The 21,714-nt window shown below is 38.7% G+C and overlaps 1 protein-coding gene across 3 annotated transcripts in view; it reads left to right on the top strand.

The window, feature by feature from the left end:
* The first annotated feature begins 6,817 nt into the window (after positions 1–6,817).
* The window catches only part of LOC142549176 (GDT1-like protein 4), a 33,893-nt gene continuing 18,996 nt past the window's right edge, over positions 6,818–21,714 (top strand). Inside the window, exons 1-8 of one of the 3 annotated variants that reach the window (XM_075657998.1) lie at positions 6,818–6,996; positions 7,093–7,149; positions 7,470–7,610; positions 8,466–8,564; positions 8,744–8,816; positions 9,479–9,564; positions 10,175–10,258; positions 10,438–10,497. In XM_075657998.1, the coding sequence (XP_075514113.1) occupies positions 6,919–6,996; positions 7,093–7,149; positions 7,470–7,610; positions 8,466–8,564; positions 8,744–8,816; positions 9,479–9,564; positions 10,175–10,258; positions 10,438–10,497 (678 nt within the window). In that variant the 5' untranslated portion in view covers positions 6,818–6,918. Of the gene's footprint in view, positions 6,997–7,092; positions 7,154–7,469; positions 7,611–8,465; positions 8,565–8,743; positions 8,817–9,478; positions 9,565–10,174; positions 10,259–10,437; positions 10,498–21,714 lie in introns of all 3 variants that reach the window. The other 2 variants (XM_075657996.1, XM_075657997.1) reach the window with 2 other exon arrangements.

The raw sequence follows: 21,714 nt of genomic DNA on the forward strand, positions 1-21,714 counted from the left end.
AGGTAAGCTGATCAGGATTGGGATTGAGACGGATTTGTCTCCTGTTACCTACTAACATCTGTGATTATCAGATATTCCTCCTAGAAGAGTGCGAGAACGAGGTAGTACTTCGACTGATCTGATGGATGTATCAGAAACTTTGATGGAAACACAGTTGATGAGATTTCAGTCATTTCAACCGCCGATTCTGAGGGGTATTGAGGCGCCAGGCGATTGTGAGAATTGGCTGGAGGATATAGAAATGTTATTTGAATTTCTGGGGTTCATAGATGATTGTAGAGTTAAACTGGATTGGGAATCAACTACGGGAAGCCGCTAGGAGTTGGTGGCTGGTAACTAGGGAAGCCATAGCACAGCGTGGTTCTATGATTACGTTGAAAATTTTCAGAGTCGAATTTTATCAAAGATTTGTACCTCTATCATACAGAGAGGATAAAGGTGCAGAGTTTACAAATTTAAGACAGGGTCAGTTGAATGTCGATAAGTATTTGGCCCAGTTTTTCACCTTATTACATTTTGCTCCTCAAGTGGCTAGAAATGATACAGCTGTATCTAATCAGTTTATCTAGGGATTGAATCCGGAGATACGCACATTGGTGAATGTGAAACTACCGAGTAATTTTGCTGATACTCTGAATCGAGCCAGAAGAGCAGAAACTGTTCTGATAAGACAAAAAGAAGTTTCATATGTTCTTCCCACATCGTACCACAACTACTGCCGTCCAGACTCGAGATTGGCAGCAGCAGTGGTGGAAAGCAGGAACAATTGAAAGCTCGAAAGAAACAGTTTAAGAAGTTAGGAAGCGGACCGAGTGGTTCATCTAGCTCCAATGGTTCTAGCCCGAGTTATACTGGAGTTTATTGCAGGACTTGCGGAGGGAGACATCCCATGGAGCAGTGCCAGAGAGTGACTGGTCGGTGCAATATCTGTAAACAGCAAGGACACTTTGCTAGAGTCTGTCCACAGAAAGGTTCCCGAAGATTTCAGGGAGCAGAATCATCTGGTGGTAGTGATCGAGGAACAGACCCAGGACACATGTGATGATATAGTGACAGGTAATAATCTGTTATGATTATATTGCATATGTATTGATATATACTAATGCATTCCCTACGATTATCTTTGACTGAGTTGTATTGATATATGTTGTACCTGCTGGGTCTGTATTACTGTAGTATTGATCCTTGTACCTTTTGGGGAAAGGAATTGATATCGGTGAATTCTGTGATATATTGTGTACTGCAGTAAAAAGAGAATGAGCTTGAATTAGATTGTATTGTACTTGTGTTATCTGATTCTGATTACATTATTGATATTGATATGCTAACAAGTACAGAACTATTATAGATTCTTGCCAGGAGATGGTAAGATTCGGACCTGAAATGGCCGATGAACGAATGATATACAGTAAGGATTCTCGATTTTGAATTCCTTGATATCCGTATTATGTATGATTCGATGATTATCGAAAAGAATGGAGTAATTCTTTATGTATTCAGTTGATTACTGAAGTTGAGCCTGTCTGGGAATGATTTGTCAGTAGCAGTAGAGTTGCTATAGTCGTTCCATATGAAATTCCGGATTTGTCTTATATCAGTGAGAGTGACTTCAGCCTTGATTTGATATCAGGTATGGATTTCATTTTAGACTTCTGTACAGAATGATATTGATTGAATTGAAAGAACTGAAATGTCAGTTAGAAGATTTACTGCCTGAGAGTTAGAGTTACATCTGATTATGTGTTTCTCTGGGAAATACTTCAGTTCTGTGTATAGGTTGATAAATCATGTGTTCTGAAGTGTCCTGATGATTTTATACTCGTTTTATCTCTGATATTGTGATATATTCGCAGCGTAGGATTGATTGAATCGAACAGTTGAAATTTGTATTGAATATTCTGGGAACTGAGATTGTTGTATACAGAATTATTCGGATATGAATCCAGATTGCAACAGATTGTATTCAGAGTCTGTGATATCTGAAGATAGTATACTGATTGATTGTAGCACAGTTGAGACAGTGATCAGATTGTTCAGAACTTGATTTCGATAGTCAGAACAGTGTGTTAATCAGAATACCAGGTAGGTAATGCTTTATTTTATATAATTAGCTGATTTGTTTGTGCCAGATATTTCGAATTTGAAATGACAGGTATTGTCAGAGGCACATAGTAGTAGATTCCGTATTATTCTAGTAACAAGAAATGCGTGATAATACGAACGGATAGTTTTGATGTAAATAACCGAGATCGGTTATGTCAGAGTTTGTATTGAAATGTCTAGTTTGATGACAGATGAAGACAAGAAGATAGAAACCAGAAGATTGGTTATACAGATTATCGATTCTTGAATAGAAATGGGGGTACATTTCTATGAATTTCGTGATGAAAATATCGAAAATCTTGTTATGACGGTGATATGATGTGATTACTATTGAACGATTGTTCAAATCTGCGATGTTATATTGTACCGGATGACGTACAGATATGACAAGACAACTGAGAGGTAAGTCAGAAAAGGGGTCAGATGGTATTGAATGCCAGAGTTAATTATATTATACCGTGATTTTTGGTTGATTTTAAACTTTTGGCAGAATGTATAGCGTGATGTTTTATCTATGGATTATAGATTGACGGATAGTTGGAGTGAACTATCTAAATACTGGAGGATATCCAGGAACTGTAGTGCTGGATTTTAGCACTAGTGACCTGAGATCTTGTCACTTTATGAATTATTGTACAATAATAGCTATTAGATGAGTATCGAGATAGCTCTAGTCGAGGTATTGTACAGTGAGTACTGTGGATTTTTTCTGAATGGGAATGATATTATGATGATATCTGAGATTGTATTTGATAACAGCTGATGATATTGATTTGGTATGAGCTGTTGATTGGTATATACGAGTGTTGTATAGCCAGTATTTGCAAGTAATTTTATCAGAATGGTTTGATAGAATGAACTTTCTGAAGTAACCTCTAGTATACATTTCTTCTTTATTTGATTTGATTGCCTGTGATTTCGAGGACGAAATCATATCTTAGAGGGGGAGAAATGTAAGGCCCGAGAATTTGATTACCGTAATCGAAAATGATTTGGGGTATATTTATCCGTAATCTGAGATTATTCTGGGATGATTTCTTGATTAATTGAAGTAATTATAGACAGAACGGAGTGGACCGGGAAAGACGAGAACAGACGCGAAACACATGTGCGAGGGTGTGCCTTCGCGCACATGCGCGGCGTGTAAGCGCGAACATGCGCTGGAATGTCCAGAACCTTGGGCGCATATGCGCCGAGATGGGTGCGCATATGCGCAAGTATTGAAACGCCGAGACAGTAGGTCTCGCGCATATGCGCGACTTGGGTGCGCGCATATGCGCGAGCAGTCCAGAAGCCAACGTTTTGGAACAGAAGCTTTGGCGCATATGCGCTGGATTGAGGCGCGCATATGCGCCAGTAGTTGCGAAGCCTATGCGAGTAACTCCAGAGAGTCTCGCGCATATGCGCGGAGATGAGTCGCGCATATGCGCGAGGCAATGTGCAGGATATATGCGGAGACAGTAGGTCTCGCGCATATGCGCGAGGTCAGTGCGCGCATATGCGCGAGTAGTCCAGGAGCCGGACAGTGCTTCCGGCGCATATGCGCGGATTTTTGGCTCGCATATGCGCGAGTCATGCAGAACCAGAACAAGCCATTTGGCCTCACCGAGCGACGTGTGTATATATATATATATACATACAAACGTTAATTTCAGAAGGAATCGAGGGAGAAGCTCGAGGAAAGGGAAAAAGGGTTCCAAATCGTAGAATTTCGATTTTTACGAGATCCGCCCGTCTGATTTTGAATCCGACTTCAGTATTAAGTTCCTATCAACGCAGGCTACAACTGGACGTAAGTTTTGTTACGTTTTGACATGTTCTGAAATTATGATGTTGTTGGAATTGAATACACGTCATATATGATGTTCTTGACATGTTAGACATCATAGAATCGAAGTCAGATTAAGAAACTGGACTGATTATGGAATTGTTATGATTTTTGGAATTGATTAACTGAGATTCGATATCAGATTGGTGTTGTATTGAAATTATGGATTGCACCGATATTGATTATGAGTTCTGGTATTATATCTGTGGTGTTGGAATTGACGGGGTTATCGAGACTGTATTGTTATGCCGTCGAAACATCAGTTGATTGATATTGATCAGATTCGGTATTGATTGAGATGGTATTGTGATATCATATGTCGATGGGCATTGATCAGATTATGTTTTGATTCGAGTATTAATCAGAACAGGTTTTGAACTGAGTTATATACTGATATTGTATCTATTCGATTGTCATTATCAGATTTGGGTATGGACAGAGTTGACTTCAATACTTCGTCTTCGTCGGACCGAGAAGATAAAGGTATAAATTAATGTTGAGTTGGGATTGCACAACTCGAGTGAGGTTTGACTCGAGTTTCCCTAAATCACATACTTTACCTTATTGTATTGATTTGATTAATATACTAGTTCTCTTGATTGATAGATAGCAGGTATTAGACGAGTATCTTGGGACAGAAGTGCCTGATAGTGGTGGGATCGCCACGGGCACATTGCACGATGTCACAAGATAGTGTATTGGCGATAGTGCCAAAGTTTGTCATCGGATGGTTGGCTATCGATGTGGATAGAAATGTGGCTTCTTCTATTACTGGGGTGATCCGTACTGTATCGATGTGGATAGAATGTAACTCTTCTATTACTGATGATCGATATTATATCGATGTGGATAGAATTGGAGTTTCTTCTATTACTGGTGATCGATACTATATCGATGTGGATAGAATCAGAGCTTCTTCTATTACTGGTGATCGATACCCTATCGACGTGGATAGAACTGGAGTCTTTTCTATTACTGTTGGTCGATATGGGAATGCTAACTTCTGGAAACCGGGATCCCTAGACTAGGATTGAGTCTAGTCTTAAATGTGACGTCATGAGTCTAATTGACAGTTATATTGATTCATGTTGATTATGTTCCTGAATATGGTACATATTGATTTATGTTCCTGATGATGGTACATGTTTAGAATATGATTTATTCTTGATATGGATTTATATTCTGATTTGCATACATGTTAGACATATCTGTTATATGCTTTTATATTGTTTTTATGCTTGCATGTATACATGATTTATACTGAGAATGTAATTCTCACCGGAGTTATCCGGCTGTTGTCTTGTCTGTATGTGTGCATGGCAACAGGTGGGATAGGATCAGGGTCAAGAAGAGAAAGAGGCTGGACTAGATAGCGTGGAGATCCGGGCTTCGAAGCAACTTAGAATTCAGCACTGAGATATAGTTGAACCTAGTTGAATTCTTGTAGATAATACAAGATTTGTATATTTATGTTTAATATGTAATTTGAATTGAAATACATTACGTTTCCGCTTTGTATTTTTTTAAAAAAAATTTAGACCCTGTTTATTATAATTGTTTGAATTATTCCTAAAGACGATTAAGGAATGAATTAGCGTCCGGGTCCCCACAACACCACCGACAAGGAAGCTGCCATCAACTTCTTTCCGACCATGTGCCTCGGTGAGGTAATTATATCGTCCTAAAAGGTCTTTCTTCAAACATCGGACCGCATCCCGATAGGTTACTCTACCCCATGGATAATTGTTGAACCTATCCAAATCATCTACAAGCCTCAAGTATTTAGGGTCGATCTTCATCGTCTTTTTCCTAATCGCCTCACCGGATACGGCACAACAGAAGTATAGACTAGTCATCTTTATCTTCTCAACGTCTATACCAGTCTCATTCTGCTCTTGGATATCTTTCCCTCAAACTCACTCAAAACAAACTCAGACTTACCGGCAAAGTGTGTGGTGCCAAATACACCTATATCTGGTAAATCTTCGTGCTCTATAGCGCAATCGAGACCGGTTATTAAACAATACTCTAACAAAGAAAATCTAACTGGCCTTTTGCGCATCACCATCCACAAATCATCACTACTAGTATCAAGTATCTGGTTACTCATTAAATACCACATAATTTGGCTGGAAATGTTAAAATCTCTATAATACCTAACTAAATTACCAAAAGGCGACTGCTCGAAAAAATGTGTTCTCTCCTCGTTGTTCAAATAACGATGAATCTTCTCAGCAATCTCTTTATATCTCGATTGAATTGGCAATTTGCATCGAAAAATTGCATCCCTGCCTAGTTTTCTCGGCAAATAGAACTGTGATAAAAAATAAATACGTTAGTAAAGTTAGGAAAATCAATGGAGAATTTCGAAGCTTGAGTTCATTAGACCAAAAAAGGTTGTCGACCAAAAAGATTGGTCGACGTCGACCAATCTTTTTGGTCGACCATAGCGACCATGCATGTGTCCACTAGGTCGACCATAACGTTGGTCGATCAAGCTTCTGTCGAATAGGTCGACAGAAGCTTCTTCCACATGACGCACACGACACAGCAAACATACATCGACAACACGCAGAGGCAACAAATCGAAATAAACGTGAAAATTACCACATTTTGCTTAGCTATTCCTTCGATTGAGTTTGCGTCGCCTCGAGGTGAAGGATATTTCCGAGAACGGAGGGTCTAGGGTGGGAGGGTTCTCTGTTGAAAATTTTGCAAAAGATTTAAGTTCTCTGTTGATTTAGTCGTGTGTTTAAAGAATTTAAACTTAAAACATAAGTACATTAAAATAAATTTACTTATGGATCATATTTTTTAAAAAAATCACATTATAGTCCTTGTTCCCTAGATTTCCCTAATTTTTCTGGTAAAATAAAATTAGTACAGCAAATCTTCAAGAATTATTCCATCCACAATTAGGCTTTCGGATCCGGATCCCCTACTATATACTTTCTTCACATTCCACAAATTGCTCAGAATCAACCCAAATGGGGGTTTCATCTTCTCAAACGAAACCCTTTGGTTGCTTTGTGTTCTTGTTCTCTCTATTTCTCTTCTTCTTGCAGGTAATTTGATTTTGTTGTTATTTACTCTTATTTCGCCTCGGTAATCATTTGGATTTTGATCTTTCAACCGACTGTTTGTGCCCGCGCAATGCGTAGGTGAATGGCAGGGATGAGGTATCTGCAGGGATCAAGGATCTGGGCCGACGTAGTAAAGTCGGTATTCCACTTCTTTCTAGTTTTACCCGCTAAATCAGATTTTGTAAAAATGTCTAAAAACTTTTGATTTTTAATTGATTTAATCATGTTATAGTGTGGCTGCAATTGTAGTAGTTTCTGAGGAGCTTAATTTCTCAGTACCTTGCTGCTTTTTATCGATATATTTGGTGCCATTGAACTTTTATTGGATGAACGTATTCTCGAACTTTTCAAAAATGTAGCTGGAAATGGAAGCTGTGCATTGGTGGTCATGTCCATACTTGCGTTATGTTTGCTTGGTGTATGTGCTGTAACCACTCATGAGCTTTGGTGGACAGATATTTGTGGACAAAATCAAGACCGGTATCGTAAGGGATGTCAAAGACCCCGATTTTGTTAGTCTTGGTGTTGCATTGGACTCTGGTCTTGGCCTATCCGATGCTTTCTTTGCTAGTTTATCTATGATCATTGTCAGCGAGGTCAGTATTCTGGGTATTCAGCTTTATATTTGTTCTCCGCTGCTCGAGCTTGAACTTGCCAGTATCATGCCATGTATAACTACTTTGATTTCTCATCCCATCAAAATTATTTGTTTTTTACCAACCTTTTGCCTAATGTTTGAGTTGTCATATGGATAAGCATCAAACTTTAATATTTGTTTTCAGGTATAATCCCAATAAAAATGTCACCTATTTACAATAATGGACATGGCGTCATCTTGTGCGACTGTTATTGTTGATTTACTTTTGTTGACCATGATTTTGACTTGTATTTTCAAATATTTGTTCTTTAATATAAAAGAGAAAAGGGACAGCTAAAATCTTACTTTTGTCATTGTTTTTCATGAATGATAGGTTTTTATTCATTCATTTTTTTGTTAAGATTGAATTTGTTAACCACTCACTTAGAACCAAAGAGAATACTACTAGATCTGTGAAAATTTTTTGGGATCTTTTCCTTACTTCCATCTAGTAAACCATGAAAAATAGTTTGTCTCTGTCTTCACGGTTAAGATAATATTGAAATGAAAATACCCAAGGGAAAAGCAAGAGAATGTCAACAGTTTTTGAAGCAGTGTTGTGTTGAAAATTTGATCTGTGTTTTATGGTTTTGACGCTCCAAGGTGTGTAGCCTTAGGTCTTTATCATAATTTTACAAGATTGTATTGTTTCAAGTTACACCACTAAAAAAATGACATTACAATTTTGAAAAGTTATGTTTGTTTTATACTTGTGAAATCAACGTTTTTAGGGGGTTGTTTTTAATTTTGATTAGACCCTTCATTTGGCGTCTATTATATTTATTGAACATCTTTACTGATGGCTTGCTACTAGATTGGAGATGAAACTTTTATAATAGCAGCTCTTATGGCAATGCGTCATCCCAAGTCAATTGTTCTATCAGGCGCCCTCAGTGCTCTATTTGTGATGACAGTAAGATGAATACTGTTTCTTTTGCTGAAATAGTCCTGTTTTGTTTGCTGAAAGAATGTTTTACGTTTTGCTGAAATAGTGCTCTATTTTTCTTCTTTTTAGGTTTCCCTCTCCATTAATGCCAAATATTTACATATTGTGGATCATATTGATGGTTTATTTCCCACAAATGCTACCAGGTACTATCAACTGGTCTTGGTAGGATTGTGCCTAATTTGATATCAAGGAAACATACTAACAGTGCAGCTACAGGTTATTGTTTCACTCTTCTTGCCATATCTATCAATAAAATGAATGACTTGAAGCTCGGTAATGTTTGTAGTGTTGTTAATGGATAATGTGCCAGTATCTTAAATGGTACCTATACCACTAAGCATACAAACAAAAATATAAGCTACATTCTCCTCGTGGAACATATTGGATATGCTCCAAGCTTGTTATAAAACTAATTAAACCTCTTCTCAGTGCGCAGCACATTTATGCAAACCAAGCAACCAACTTCTAATACGACTCACATATATGTACCACTTACGTCCATCCACACTAAACTCAATTATGATCAGTCTATCTAATGAACAGAACGTACTATCACCAGGATAGTTTCCTATGGACTTTGCTTAGTGCCATCCCTATTTTGATTGAGCTTGGTTCAGATTTGATTCATCGAATGATGGTTCAAACAAGCAAAATCTTGAATATTTTTGTTTAGGCTTTTCATGACACCAAGGTGAGCTTGAGAAAAACTTCAAGTCTGCTGGAGTTGGCTCGTTTACCACCAAGCTGAAAGCCATGTTGTGGGCGAACTACACCTGCATCCTTAGCGAGGATAAACTTGCTTCTATAATCTCAAGTTTCTACCTGTGCTAACTGGACTTTCAACTTGTTTAGATATCTGATATAATTTTCGATGGCAGTTCTTTATGCTTTTTTTGGACTTCGGCTACTTTACATTGCTTGGAGATCAGATTCAAAAGCTTCTCAGAAAAAGGATATGGAGGAAGTATGTTCCTATTTGGAAATTTGGTTTAATTGTGATTTTTATTTCTGAATTGATACTGTTTTCCTGTTTTTGTGTATTCTTTTCATTTTTTGAATTTGACTCTATAATTGACGCTCTGGATGCTAACCTGCGGTCTGTTTTATGCATCAACCTTTTCTGCAAGCTGATTATCATGTTGGTGCTATATTATGTTCATGATGCTGTTGTTTGGTGTTTTGTTATAGTAAAATATCGTTGTTAATACGTATTAGTCATTGATTTTTTGGTTGTTGCATGATTAGTTTGTTAACTTTTAGTTTATCCTTTTTTAACACGTTCTCTGTTCAAATCCTCACTTTCTCAATAAATTTAACACTAGAAAAGGGGGATTATATACCAAGTACCAGGACCATAATGCATTTACTCACCTTTCTGGTTTTAATGGGAAATATTTCTAGTTCCATAGAGCTGGGGTTGAAATTAAAGTTACTTCTAATCCTGACTTTATCCTAGCTTATATACCTTACTAAAGCATATACACTGCACTTGCTGTACCTATTCTTATCTTACCCCAGATTCACATATGTGTAACAGATTGTGGCATTTGGTTTTTCACCGTGAATATTTTCAGGTAGAAGAGAAACTTGAGGGTGGGCAAGGGAAAACACAATTCCGACGTTTCTTTTCTAGATTTTGTACACCAATCTATTTGGAGGTATTTTTTTACTTCTTGTCAAGCTTTATGTTCTACCTGTTTTACTCTTATCAAGTTTTATAATTCTAATAAAGTTCTCCCTATTCATTTAGTCAACTTTTTATGTGTGTTTTTTCCTCTGCTTTAACTCAAATGGATTGGAGATTTTAAAGTAACTGACTGCAATGTTCTTTTCGCAGTCATTTATATTGACATTTTTAGCCGAGTGGGGGGACCGTAGCCAGATTGCAACAATAGCTGTAAGATTTTCTTATTTACCTTCAACGTTCAAAATGGTCAACTTTCAAATTTGGTCTTAGTAAATATGAGAATGTATTTCGTCCAGTGAAGTCAAATACATTTCAGATATTGTATTTTGTAGAACTTGAGAATTGGTGGTTCACCACGAGACTAGGGCTAAGCATTTCAGCCATTTCTTCTAAGATATGTGGAAATGCTTTAAGATTCAGTCTCATTTAAGATAGAAACATCCGATTGTCTTGGTGTTTGAACAATTCCTAACACGGTTAATCACTAAACAAGGGATATTAAGAACTGTATTATAGTTTGTAGAGATTTACACACTTAGGGCATAGAAAACATGACCAAAGCTTTCCTCATGCTGTAGTCAATTTTGATGAAATTCATTATAGTCCAACATTTGTAATAGGATATTGCACATAGTATCTACTTGCTATCAACTTAACATATTCAATATGGTATGCGTCATGGCTAATGTAGTTTTATGAGGGAAATATATACGTGGAAGGAGGTGATAACTGATAATCTTTATTCCACTCATTCTCAATGAATACTGCCATACATATATATACTATACAAATGAAAGCTAGCAACCTAATCTATCCAAAGATTTGAATTACAAACTAAAGAATAAAAGTTTAAATATGAAAAACAGTTTAATAGAGTTGATCTTATCGGATCTTCAATACTTTCCCTCAAGTTGGGTTGTATATGTTGATCATGCCCAACATATAAAACCCCATTTGGATACCAAGTTTTCAAGCGTCGGTCAGAATAAGGCCTTAGTTAGGATGTCTGCAACTTGTGCGTGACTAGGGCCGTAACGGAGTTTCAAAGTCCCTTTCTCGAGTTTTTCACTGGAGAAATGACGATTGACTTCAACATGCTTAGTTCGATCATGATGGATTGAGTTCTTGGCTGTACTTATCGCACCTTGATTGTCACACATTAGTTCCGCTACGTGATACCCTTTTAATTTCAGTTCTGCCAACAACCTTTTTATCCATATAAGCCCAACTAGAATACGAAGTTTTCAAATGTCGGTCAGAATAGGGCCTTAGTTAGGATGCCTGCAACTTGTGCGTGACTAGGGCCGTAACGTTGTTTCAAATTCCCATTCTCGAGTTTTTCACTGGAGAAATGACAATCGACTTTTCGATCATGATGGATTGAGTTCTTGGCAATTATTATCGCACCTTGATTGTCACACTTTAGTTCCACTACCTTATACCCCTTTAATTTCAGTTCTGCCAACAACCTTTGTATCATTATAACTTCGAAAGTTCCATTGGCCAAGGATCGAAACTCGGCTTTTGCACTGCTTCTTGCTACCACATGTCGTTTCTTGTTTCGCCATGTTACAAGGTTACCCCATACAAATGAGCAATACCAGATCTGGATCATCTGTCAGTGGAACATTCTGCCCGATCAGCATCACTGTATAACTGTATGTTTCTTAGGACGGTCTTGTGGAACTATAGTCTGTTTTCAGTGGATACTTTGAGGTACTTCAATACACGAAAAACATCCATACGTTCTTCAGTTGGATTGTTCATAAACTTCTTTACAACACTTACAACAAATCCAATACCAGGTCTTGTGTGAGATAGGTATATCAGTTTGCTTAACCTCTGATATCTTTCTTTGTTGACTATTGTACTTTCCTCATTATTTCCAAGATTTATATTTGGATCCGTAGGAGTATCAATAGTCTTGCATCCTAACATCTCTCTATTTCAAAAGGTCCCGGAAATATTTTCTCTAAGAAATAAAAATTATATGCTTTGATATGGCCCATAATTGTCAATCGCGCGTAACGCCCCGTAGCGTTGAGGTTGCCTGTGGCTATAGCGCATAGCGAATCGCGTAGCGAGGGTTATTTAAAAGTAAAGCGTCACAAGCATATAAATATATAATATATAGCATATACTAACATCAATTCAATAGGTTTAATATACAACCTGGATAGTGAGAGAAATTTTTGAAAATGCTCTCTCCTTTTTTCAAAAATCAAGCTATCGGCGGCTTCTTCAACTGTTCTATCACCATCATCTTTTCCTGACTTATTTCGATCGCCCTTCCCTCGGCTACTGGCGCCGGCCGCCGGCCGTCGGCCGACATCACCTTCTCACCTTTTCTCGTATACCTAGCTGAAATTACAACAAAATGCCCTTTCCTTTGTGTATTCTCGATTCAACGGCCAACTTTCATCTTTCCAGCCTATTCCGTTCTAGTCGATATTAATCTTATTTGGTACCGACGTCGTCCACTGGTGGTTGGAAATTTTTGTCAGAGCTCTCGTCTTCACTTTTTCTTCTGGATTGCAATCGCCGGGGATTTTCTGGTGGGTGCTTATATTATCTGGCTACGTTGCTTCTTATTCTGGTGGTTTTTGTTTCAGAGAAGCGCTGGGTTGGTCGTTATGAACATCTCAAGCAGACGGAGCGTGGAGTCTGGGTTGCCAAGTAGGGATGAAGTAATTATATTGAACACAAAGTTTTTACATTGAGGTTGGGAAATGGGGGTAGCTCAGTTTGGTGGGCTGAAAGAACTAGGAGAACGAGCTACATGATGGATTTCGATAGGGAGGAGGCACAGTGGTTAGGTTTGAGATTCAGGGATTTCACAGATAACTCCGGGTCAGGCGCTGAGTTTTATCGTTATAGAGGAAGGAATGCGGTTTTCACGGTACAAAGATTCACTAACAAATGTGGAAGTTTTGTTGAGGTTAACAAATTCGGTTCGAGAGGCAGAAAACAGATCACAATTGTGCCGAGTGGATTCAAATCAGGGGGATGGAAACTATGGGTAAGCTACTGTCAGGGAACTACCGAAGAAGGGATATTCAGCATGACCCTCGTCATGATTACAATACGTTGAGAAGATCCACAGAGAATTACGAAGATAGATCAATGCAAAGGAACCATGTTCGAGGGTCAATGGCAGTTAAAGAGGACACTGACAGGGCTAGAAAGGATTTGAAGTGGAATGAAGCACTTATTGTTACAAAAAATAGGGTGAATATTTCGTGGGATTGCATTCGAACAGTCCTCCGGAATTCACCAAACAAAGTAGTCGAATTGTTTCCGTTTCAAGCTAATAAAGCGGTATGGTGGCCATCGAATTCAGAGGAATTTTCATATTTCTTTACTGCATAGAGGATTCTTCGACGGTGGGGTTTCCTTGATTTTTGAGGCATGGAGACAGGATATCAACTCAGCAGATGCGGTAGACAGATGTTGCAACAGCTGGCTTAGCATATCGGGGCTACCTTGGAACTTGTGGTCGAGAGATATCTTTACAATTATTGGGGATCAATGCGGAGGGTTGCTGGATATTAGCAAGGATACAGAGCAATTCCGTGATCTGGAGGCAGCCAAGATTAAGGTGAAGGGTACGGCTGAAGGATTTATTAATAACAAGATAATTATTCCAGTTGAGGAAGGGATTATAGAGGGCAGAATTCGGGTAGATTCGTTCGACTCCAAAGCTTACGAACACTACGAACGTCAAACTTATGCACAAGTACTAGTAAATGGCAAGAAAACATTGGCGGGCTGGGGCAACACAAATATGGAAAGAAATATGTCGCGGAAGGAGGTGCCCATGTGTTGGTCTACTGGAGGACAAGAAGATGCGAAGACACCTCTAATGCAAACTGTGGCCACGAAGGATAATAAGGCTACAATTGGGAATGATCACCATGGAATACCAATGCTTGGTGCGCAGGTGAATTTCTCTATGCAGGGGACAAATTCGGTGAGGAATCAGAAACAACGTGATGTTACAGAGAATCATCCAGCAGCTTCTAAGTTGGGGGGAAAAGTTTTCAAGATATTGCGGAATGTTGTTCCAAAAGAAGTCGAAAATTTCAGACATTTACCAATCCACTCTATGAGTAAAGATGTTGCCGTGGACCAAAATAACTCGGATGCCGCGAATAGCAGATACCATGGGTGCCTTCCTATGGGAAAGTGTACACCAGAAAAATTAAAGGAAAGGTGGGATTTGTCGAGGATGGGAACTGCGCTGAAGGAATCTTTATCAACAAAGATTGCTGGGAGCAGGGGGGTCACGAGTGCGATGATAGAGTAGACCCAGAATTCGATGATTCGCAAGATGATTCTTTCGAGAATGAGCTTGGTATTTCTAGGTTTTGATAGCCAGCACTCTTACAGATCAGAGGAGTCTTTTAAATCAGTTGAGGAAGATGCGGTAATGAAGGGGCTGTTCTCACCGTTGAAGGATTCTTCGCCTATTGTTGAACCAATTCCAACGGTTCCACCAGTTAATGACCAACCTAATGCGGGCAGGTACTAATAGGCATTCATTCATCATTTCTTAATCATTCTTTTACCCTCAATTGTCTTTTACCTTCGTCCTTCATAGTTGTGGGGATGTCTAGTGGTATATTAGGAGGGGGGGCAGTCAGGGGGGTTGAATCGCCGGGTTCCGAGGGAGAGATTTCCAACCGGGTTACCATGGAAAAAAACATGTGTGTTGATGTCAAGATTGGGGGAGGGAGTACAGAAAACGGATGTTGGGATGGGGTGAAGAAATCAACTGGGATCTTAAAAAGAGAACTAAACAGATTGAAGTGTGAAATTAACTATGAACGAGGTTCGACCTCGAAGGGATCAACCTTTGTGTTATGAAGATTTGTGCTTGGAATATAAGGGGAGAAGGCGCGGCACAAAGGAGAGAACTAGTTCGTACGGTGGTTCGCAAGGAGGCTCCGGATATAGTATTGGTTTTGGAAACTAAGCAACAATAGGTGGACAAACGTTTCGTTGCCAGTTTGTGGAAATCGAGATTTGTTGATTGGGTTTTTCTACCGTCGGTTGGAAGTGGGGGGGATACTAGTCATGTGGGATCCGAGAGTGGTGGTTGTGAGCAATAACTTGATAGGGGATTTCTCGGTGTCCATTGAGATAAGTGGGAGTGAAGATACAAAGTGGTGGTTTTCTGCCATATACGGTCCAGTGAAACCAAGAGAAAGAGAGCTTTTTTGGGACGAATTAGCAGGATTGAGCTCTATTTGTGGGGATAATTGGTGTATGGGTGGGGATTTTAATGTGGTTAGAAATACGGGAGAGAAATTGAATAGCACATCCAACACATCGAGCATGTTGTGCTTTGATAGATTGATAAAGGAGCTGGGATGACATGATCCTCCGCTTTTGAATGCTAAGTATACATGGTCAAACTTAAGGGCACATCCGATTTGTTGCCGTTTAGACAGATTTCTTTTCTCCGGGGGATGGAGGGCTTTATTTCCAAATTTCAGGCAAATGGTCTTACCACGAATTACCTCAGACCACTGCCCCGTGATACTTGATACTTCTAAGTTGTGGTGGGGACCTGCTCCGTTTAGATTTGAAAATGTTTGGCTGTCCCAACACAATTTCAAAGATTTGGTTAGAGCGTGGTGGAACAACCCCGTTTGCCGGGGATGGGAAGGGTATAAATTTATGAACCAACTTAAAGGAATCAAAGTGGAAGTTTTGAAATGGAGCAGAGAGGTTTTTGGGGCTGTTGGTGTTAGATACAAAGAGTTGGCAGGTAGGATTAAGTTAATGGATGAGCTCGAGGCCGAGGGAGGATGGTCGGAATCCTTGAATGAGGAGAGAAGGGAAGCAAAGTGTGGATTGGAAAGTTTGTCTTTTAAGAAAATTTCAAATAGAAAACCAAATAGCAAAAATTAATTGGCTAAAGGAAGGGGATCAGAATTCGAAATTCTTTCATTCCTTACTGACAAATAGAAGGAACAAGACAACAATAGATTAAATGGAATTGGATGACGGGGCATTGATTACGAACGAAAGACAAATCGAGGATCACATCATCAATTTTTACAGTAACTTGTACAGAAAATCGGAAGTGTTGTGTTGGGGATTAACCACCCGGAAGAGGCAGTTGATGCTTTGGCTCAGGCTATTGGATGTAAAAGAGATATCTGGCCGATCAGGTACTTAGGGGCTCCTTTGGGTGGTCAACCTACGAAATTGATCTTCTGGGAACCAGTTTTATCGAAAATGGCAAGGAAATTAGCCTCATGTAAAAAGGCATTTCTATCCAGGGGTGGTCGCTTGACATTGATACAGTCAGTGTTGAGCGCGATGCCATCATACTACATGTCATTATTTAGAGTTCCAAGACAAGTGGAGAAAAATATGAAAAAATAATAAGGGATTTTTTGTGGGATGGTGCAGATGGAGAGAATCATTGTCATGTTGTTGGGTGGGCACAGGTAAGCAGACCAAAGGACAGAGGAGGACTAGGACTGGGGAATATTTGTTTGAGAAATAGAGCATTATTGGGGAAATGGTGGTGGAGAGGGTCAGTGGAAAGGGAGTCGTTGTGGAAAAAGTTAATAACAAGCATATATGAGGTCCAAGATAATAGGTGGGATGCGGGGTTAGCAAGGAATTCGACTTTTAGAAGCCCCTGGAAATTCATCTCTCGGTCTTACCCGGCGTTTCAACAACTGGTGGGAGGGGTGCTAAAAGAGGGAAATATCATTCGATTTTGGGAAGATGTGTGGGGGAGGGGGGGTCTCAGTCGTTCCAAGAGCATTTTCCATCTATTTTTCAGATTTGTACCTCAACTAACAAACCAATCAATACCTTCTTGGAAGCGGAGTCTAGTGTTCCTTCACTTCAGTGGGATGTGCGATTTAGAAGAGATTTAAATGAGGTCGAATTGAGTGAGTTTGCTGATCTTTTAGGAATTCTAGGATCAGTTAGATTAGAAATGGGAGTGGGAGATTACAGAGTTTGGTTGGGGGATTCTACAGGTTTTTCTCTGTCAAATCTTTTTACAATTCTCTCTTTCCACCTTCATTTTTTCCATCTTTCGCCTACCGTGCAAACATCTGGAAAGTACCTGTCCCTAAAAAGGTTCAAATTTTCTCGTGGATTGTGGCATTGGAAAAATTACCAACTTGTGATTCAGTGCAGCGAAGGTGGCCGAGTTGTGTGTTTGAGTCTGCATTGGTGCACGTTGTGTCGAAATGAAGAAGAAAATCAGGATCATATGTTGCTCCATTGCTCTTTCTCAAAGGGTATTTGGACAAGAATTCAGCTTGAATTGGGTTTCAATTATGTTTTCCCACAAAGGGCAGCATGTTCGTTTGTTATCGAGCCGGGAGGGAATTGGAGCAGAAAAACGAGGACCTTCTGGTACTTGGTGGTACACTGTACGTTTTGGTCTATCTGGTTAGAGAGAAATAACAGAATTTTCAAAGACGAGTACGAGAACGGTGACCAAGTTTGGGAGAAGATCAAGTTCAGGATGGCTACTTGGACAGCTAATGTTAAAGATTTCAATCATTTGTCTGTCTCAGATTTGATTAGGGATTGAAAATTTGTTTTGGCATGACATTATTAGTGTAGTGTTTTCTTTTGGTTGGTAATCGATTGTTCGGATTACTCATCCGCTTATTATGTAATAATATCCTATCAATAAAAAATAGTTTCTTAGTTCCTTCTTAAATAACAAATATATAAATTCAAATCATATAAAGCCTCAATTCTAGAACTAGAAAAATATAATTTAAAATTCATCTTTATCTTCTTCATCAAGATCGAGACCATCTTCTTCATTTGAAATTGCACAACGTTCGGCGTCATTCTCTTTTTCACTTTCTTCATCAAAGTCAAATTCATCATCATCTATAAAATTAAGTGTAATAGATGTTTCTATTGGCCATTTCCCTCTAGACTTAGATGTGGCCGCCTTCGAGCTTCTTGTAGGTGAAGATGTAGCCGCCTTCGAGGCCTACGAAGATGTAGGGGTCACCTTCGAGGCCCCTTTGGATTTCCTCAATGTATAAGGAGCTTCATCTACTCCAACAATATCTGCAACATCTTGCCAAGTTAAATCATCACCATCATGAACAAAGTCAGGCTCTTCATCCTCCAGTCTCCCTAGCAGCCATTCATTGCCATCATCCACTTCAGTCAATATGATAGGATCAATGGTATCATGACTATCGTATCTACGTCTCAGAGCTCTGTTGTATTTGATGAACACCAAATCATGCAGGGCGTTTTTGCTCCAATCTATTCCTTTTCTTGGAATGAAGCTGCATTTATTTATATATGTTTATCAAGGCACGTGGCACGAGAACAAATTATTATAACTTCACAGTAATAGAAAAAAAATTGTAATATTATAAAAGCTTACATGTTCAAACACACTTCAATTGCGCTCGCAACCAGAGGAGCTACAAGTGAGACTAAGTATCTTTTGGGCAAGTTTTTGCAACTTTGGTGTCGAAGTTCCATGTGAGTACCACCATGCATGTGAGACACCCTTCTTCTATACTTGACAAGATTAATGATACTTATCTCATAATCAAAATAGGGTTTGAATGATATACCTATAATATGACGCAATTCAAACAAGGGGTATTAATTTGACGGTGTATAAAAATTTTGGCATGATATCTCTACGTTTTGTAATAACCAAGAACTCAAGCAACATTTATACATACGTATAATCATCATATACAAACATATACCGTATCATTATACATATAGTCATAAACATTGTGAAACTTGTTTCAAACCCTGACATAAATCCACTATAATACATATGTGGAAGCTATACAATAAGACGTCTAGGTTCTTGTCAAGGTAAGGCACGTCACAAGCATCCATTGGCGAACCGGCATCCTATGGATCTTCACTACCTGATCCTGTAATACATGAGCTACATGAGTTTATAAAACTCAATAAGTTGGCCCTTATACGTATCAATATGCATCGAAGAATTATACATATCAAGACGTGATCAACAATGAATCTTTAAATCATGTCATACCATAGCATATATTCATGTTCATTTCAGTACTTGAGCCTCGTTAGTTGACCTCTACTACCGTGCTTGCTTTATTATATAGCTACTACTGTGTTGGACGTCAGGGTGCCCTGTGACAACCCCACGCCCCATGAACATATATTGGCCAATAGGTTTGGTGGACTTAAAACCACCCATGATGTCAATAAGCTCATATATCATATAAAAATCAGTCATTTTCATTTTCTTTCATGTTCATGTTCATGTTAATGACATAGCACCTATCTTCAATATTCATGAATTTCTTTCATATCTAATACATAACAATGGATATGGTGCTATGTTTTCATCAATAAACATACTAACAATGTACGTATAGCAATAATCAATGGAAATCATTTGAAATTCATAATATTACTCATTATTACTTCAAGAACATGCCAACCTACCAGTCCAAGCGTACGAATACTGGTTTGAGACGATGTTTCTCGCTCCTATGCTGTCAAATATATCAATAATCCAATCACTATGTTTATACTAGGTGAAAGTCACCCCTACATATATAACAATAAAAAGAGATGAAAACTTACACCCCTAGGATGTTCTTGTGATGGATAACTAAATTCTAACTTCAAAATGATGAAGAATAGGAAGAACATATCACTTGGGGGAAAAGTTTTTGGTTTTCTTTCGAGCTTATGCAGTGAAGAGAAGTTGTGGAATGATGGAGATGCTTAGAAAATTCGAAACTTATCTTTTCATATACAAAGCGGCGCTCGGGCGGTAAGATCTTACCGCTCGAGCGAGCGCGGAACATTATGCCAAAGTACTGAATTTCTGGTGTAGGGTCGCGCGGGCGGTAAGATCTTACCGCTCGGGCGCGGAACCTTCTGTCCCTCTGCACACAGTTTCATCAAAGATTGCTCCAGAAACGTCTCTTCATGTCATAATCTGAAAAAAGTGGTAAAATGAAAGTTGTAGCCCCATGTCATGGTTTGCATCTCCAATTGGTTTCATGTCATTTGGAGGTCTGAGTAAAAGGTTATGCTCAATTTACCAAAATGTGTCATTGTAGGAATGACGATACACACACGACACACTTCGGTGCGCTTTAGGCTTGTCTTCCACAATGATTTGGACAAAACCCAAAACATGAAAGTTGTAACTTTATATCTTAGTTTTCTAATGGTTGTGGCCTCACACAATTTGGATCAATATCCAAATCATTATTCTAAAACCCATAAGAACTGTCATATTTTTCATCTCATTTCCTGCATTTCCATACCAACTTCCATTACACTACTTTATCTACACATCTTACTATCACTATTTAGACATATATTCATTCTCAATACACCATGGACAATATATAAATCATATTCAATTTCAATATCGATACCTCAATCAACAATTGAAACATAATGAGTCAAATAACCACATAATAAATAACATAAACGCATTATTAATCATTTGTACGAGTAACCGGGTATTACAATTCTCTCATCTTTCAAAGAATTTCGTCCTCTAAATTTGACGTACCATATATCTCAGGATATCTCTGTTGAATTTCGTCTTCTCGCTCCCACATTACTTCTTCGATTGAATGATTGCGCCATAATAGTTTCACTAAGGGTATTTCCTTGCCTCGTACCACTTTTGATTTCCTATCGAGGATTTAGACCGGCCATTCTTCATACGAGAGATTTGATGCAAGATCCAATGGTTCGTAATGAAGAATGTGAGATGGATTGGCCAAATACTTCCGTAGCAAGGAAACGTGAAAAACATTATGAACATTTGAAATATTCGGTGGTAATGTAACTCGGTATGCACTGTCTTCTATTCTGTCCAAGATTTCAAACAGACCGATATATCTTGGACTTAATTTTCTCTTCTTACCAAAACGCAAAATGCCCTTCAATGATGATATTTTTACAAATACATGGTCACCGACATGAAATTCCAATTGACGATGTCGCACATCAGCATAACTTTTCTGTCGACTCTGGGCAGTGTGCATTCTATCTCTAATCTTGGTTATCAATTCTGCTGTCTGTTGTACCAATTCAGGGCCTAATAACTTTTTTTCTCCTATTTCATCCCAATGTACTTGAGATCGACATTTTCTACCATATAATGCAGTATAGGGTGCCATTCCAATAGTTGACTGACAACTATCGTCACCGTAAACTCGGCCAACGGTAGTTTACTGTGCCAACTGCCTGGAAAGTCAATAGCACAAGCCCTCCACATATCTTCTAAGATTTGATTCACTCGTTCGGATTGTCCATCAGTTTGAGGGTGGAATGCTGTACCAAATGCTAATCGAGTTTCCATAGCATGATGTTAATTTTTCCAAAATGCAGACGTAAATTTGGTTATCTATCAGATACAATGGACACTGGGATACCATG

The sequence above is a fragment of the Primulina tabacum genome, chromosome 6 (genome assembly GCF_025594145.1).
Source record: "Primulina tabacum isolate GXHZ01 chromosome 6, ASM2559414v2, whole genome shotgun sequence".
Taxonomy (NCBI): Eukaryota; Viridiplantae; Streptophyta; class Magnoliopsida; order Lamiales; family Gesneriaceae; genus Primulina; species Primulina tabacum.